General features: G+C 41.3%; 1 protein-coding gene across 1 annotated transcript in view; it reads left to right on the top strand.

Annotated features, from left to right (window-relative positions):
• Positions 1-1,462, top strand: part of LOC105523415 (ankyrin repeat domain-containing protein 20A2-like) — a gene marked incomplete at its 5' end in the record, with an annotated part of 97,325 nt that overhangs the window by 35,113 nt on the left and 60,750 nt on the right. Inside the window, one exon of the mRNA XM_011958228.1 lies at positions 165-465. Within this exon, the coding sequence (XP_011813618.1) occupies positions 165-465 (301 nt within the window). The remainder of the gene's footprint in view (positions 1-164; positions 466-1,462) is intronic.

Here is a 1,462-nt window from a genome sequence, read left to right on the forward strand (position 1 = left end):
TCCCGTGCAGCCAGGACTCCTGCATCCGCCTCGGGATGACTCCGTAATGGCGCGGTTCACATCCACGGAAGACACGGAAGACAGGAGGGTCCTACGGAGGGATGAAGCCTGAGTGTTTACAGGACACTCAGCTGCGTTGATTCAAACCGATCTTTGTGTCCCAGCTCCATCCCCCCCGCCACCCTGTCCTCTCATCCCCCCTCGCTGAGTGTGCATGGAGGCATGGCCCTGGAACCCAGAGGCGCCATCGCCCTGGGCCATGTCCTCCCACGGCTCTCATGGTCACACGGCTCAGCGGCTGCTACGTGGAAACGGCCTCTCCTCGCAGCCAGGGGCAGCCGGCACCTGGAGCAGCAATGAACATGCAGCGAGCGACACTAAGTCGCAGCCGAACCAATTTGCTTCATGGGAAACAGACTTGCCTTCAAAGAACACATAAAGTAGAATCCGCAGCCAGACGGAGTCGTGAGGCAAGACCTGGAGAGTCTCTGAGCTGGAGGCTGATATTTGACATACAGATCCTACAACAATCAAGAAATAAAAACAATGAAGATAATAAGAGAAAGCAACAATCTCTGGGGAAAGAGAAAGATAAATTTAAAAGTTACCACATTATTAGATTCAAATGTCAGTTTTCAACAAAAAAATTACAAGACTTACAAGAGAGAGTCAGGCATGCTGGCTCATGCCTGTAATCCTAGCACTTTGGGAGGCTGAGGTGGGAAGATCACTTGAGCCCGGGAGTTCGAAACCAGCCTGGGCAAACATGGCAAAACCCCAAATTTACCAAAAACACAAAAATTAGCTAGTCTCATAACCCAGTGTCTAAATAAATAAATCAATAAAAATCCAAAATAAAATAATTTTTTAAAAAAAGAAAATTATGACCATTGAAAGAAAAACAATCAACATAAACCGTTTCTGAAAATGTCCTGCAGGCTAATTTACCATATAAAAACTTTAAAATAACTGTTAAAAGATATTCACAGAACTAAAGAAAGATGTAGAAAAAGACATAATGATGCATGGACAAAATGAAACTATCAATAAAGAGATTTTAAAAAGCTGAAAATAATTGAAAAAAATTCTGGAGCTGAATGTTACAATAACTAAATTTTTCTTTTAATTGAAAAGAAGGATCCAAAGACAGATCCAAGCAGGTATAGGAAAGAATCAGCAAAATCAAAGATTTTACAATAAAAATTATTGAGATAGAAGAACAAGAAGAAAAGAGAATACTGAAGAAGTAAACAAAGCCTAAGGGACATGTGGAACATCATCAAGAGGAATAAATACACATGCATGTAGTCCCAGAATGAGAAGAGAGAAAGAGGCAGACAGACAATCTGAAGAAATAATGACTGAAATTTTCCAAATTTTATGGAAGATAAATATAAACATCCAAGATGCTCCACAAACTTCATATAAGATGAACTCAAAGAGACCCACACCTTGACATATT

The sequence above is a fragment of the Colobus angolensis genome, unplaced genomic scaffold (genome assembly GCF_000951035.1).
Source record: "Colobus angolensis palliatus isolate OR3802 unplaced genomic scaffold, Cang.pa_1.0 Scaffold460, whole genome shotgun sequence".
Lineage (NCBI taxonomy): Eukaryota > Metazoa > Chordata > Mammalia > Primates > Cercopithecidae > Colobus > Colobus angolensis.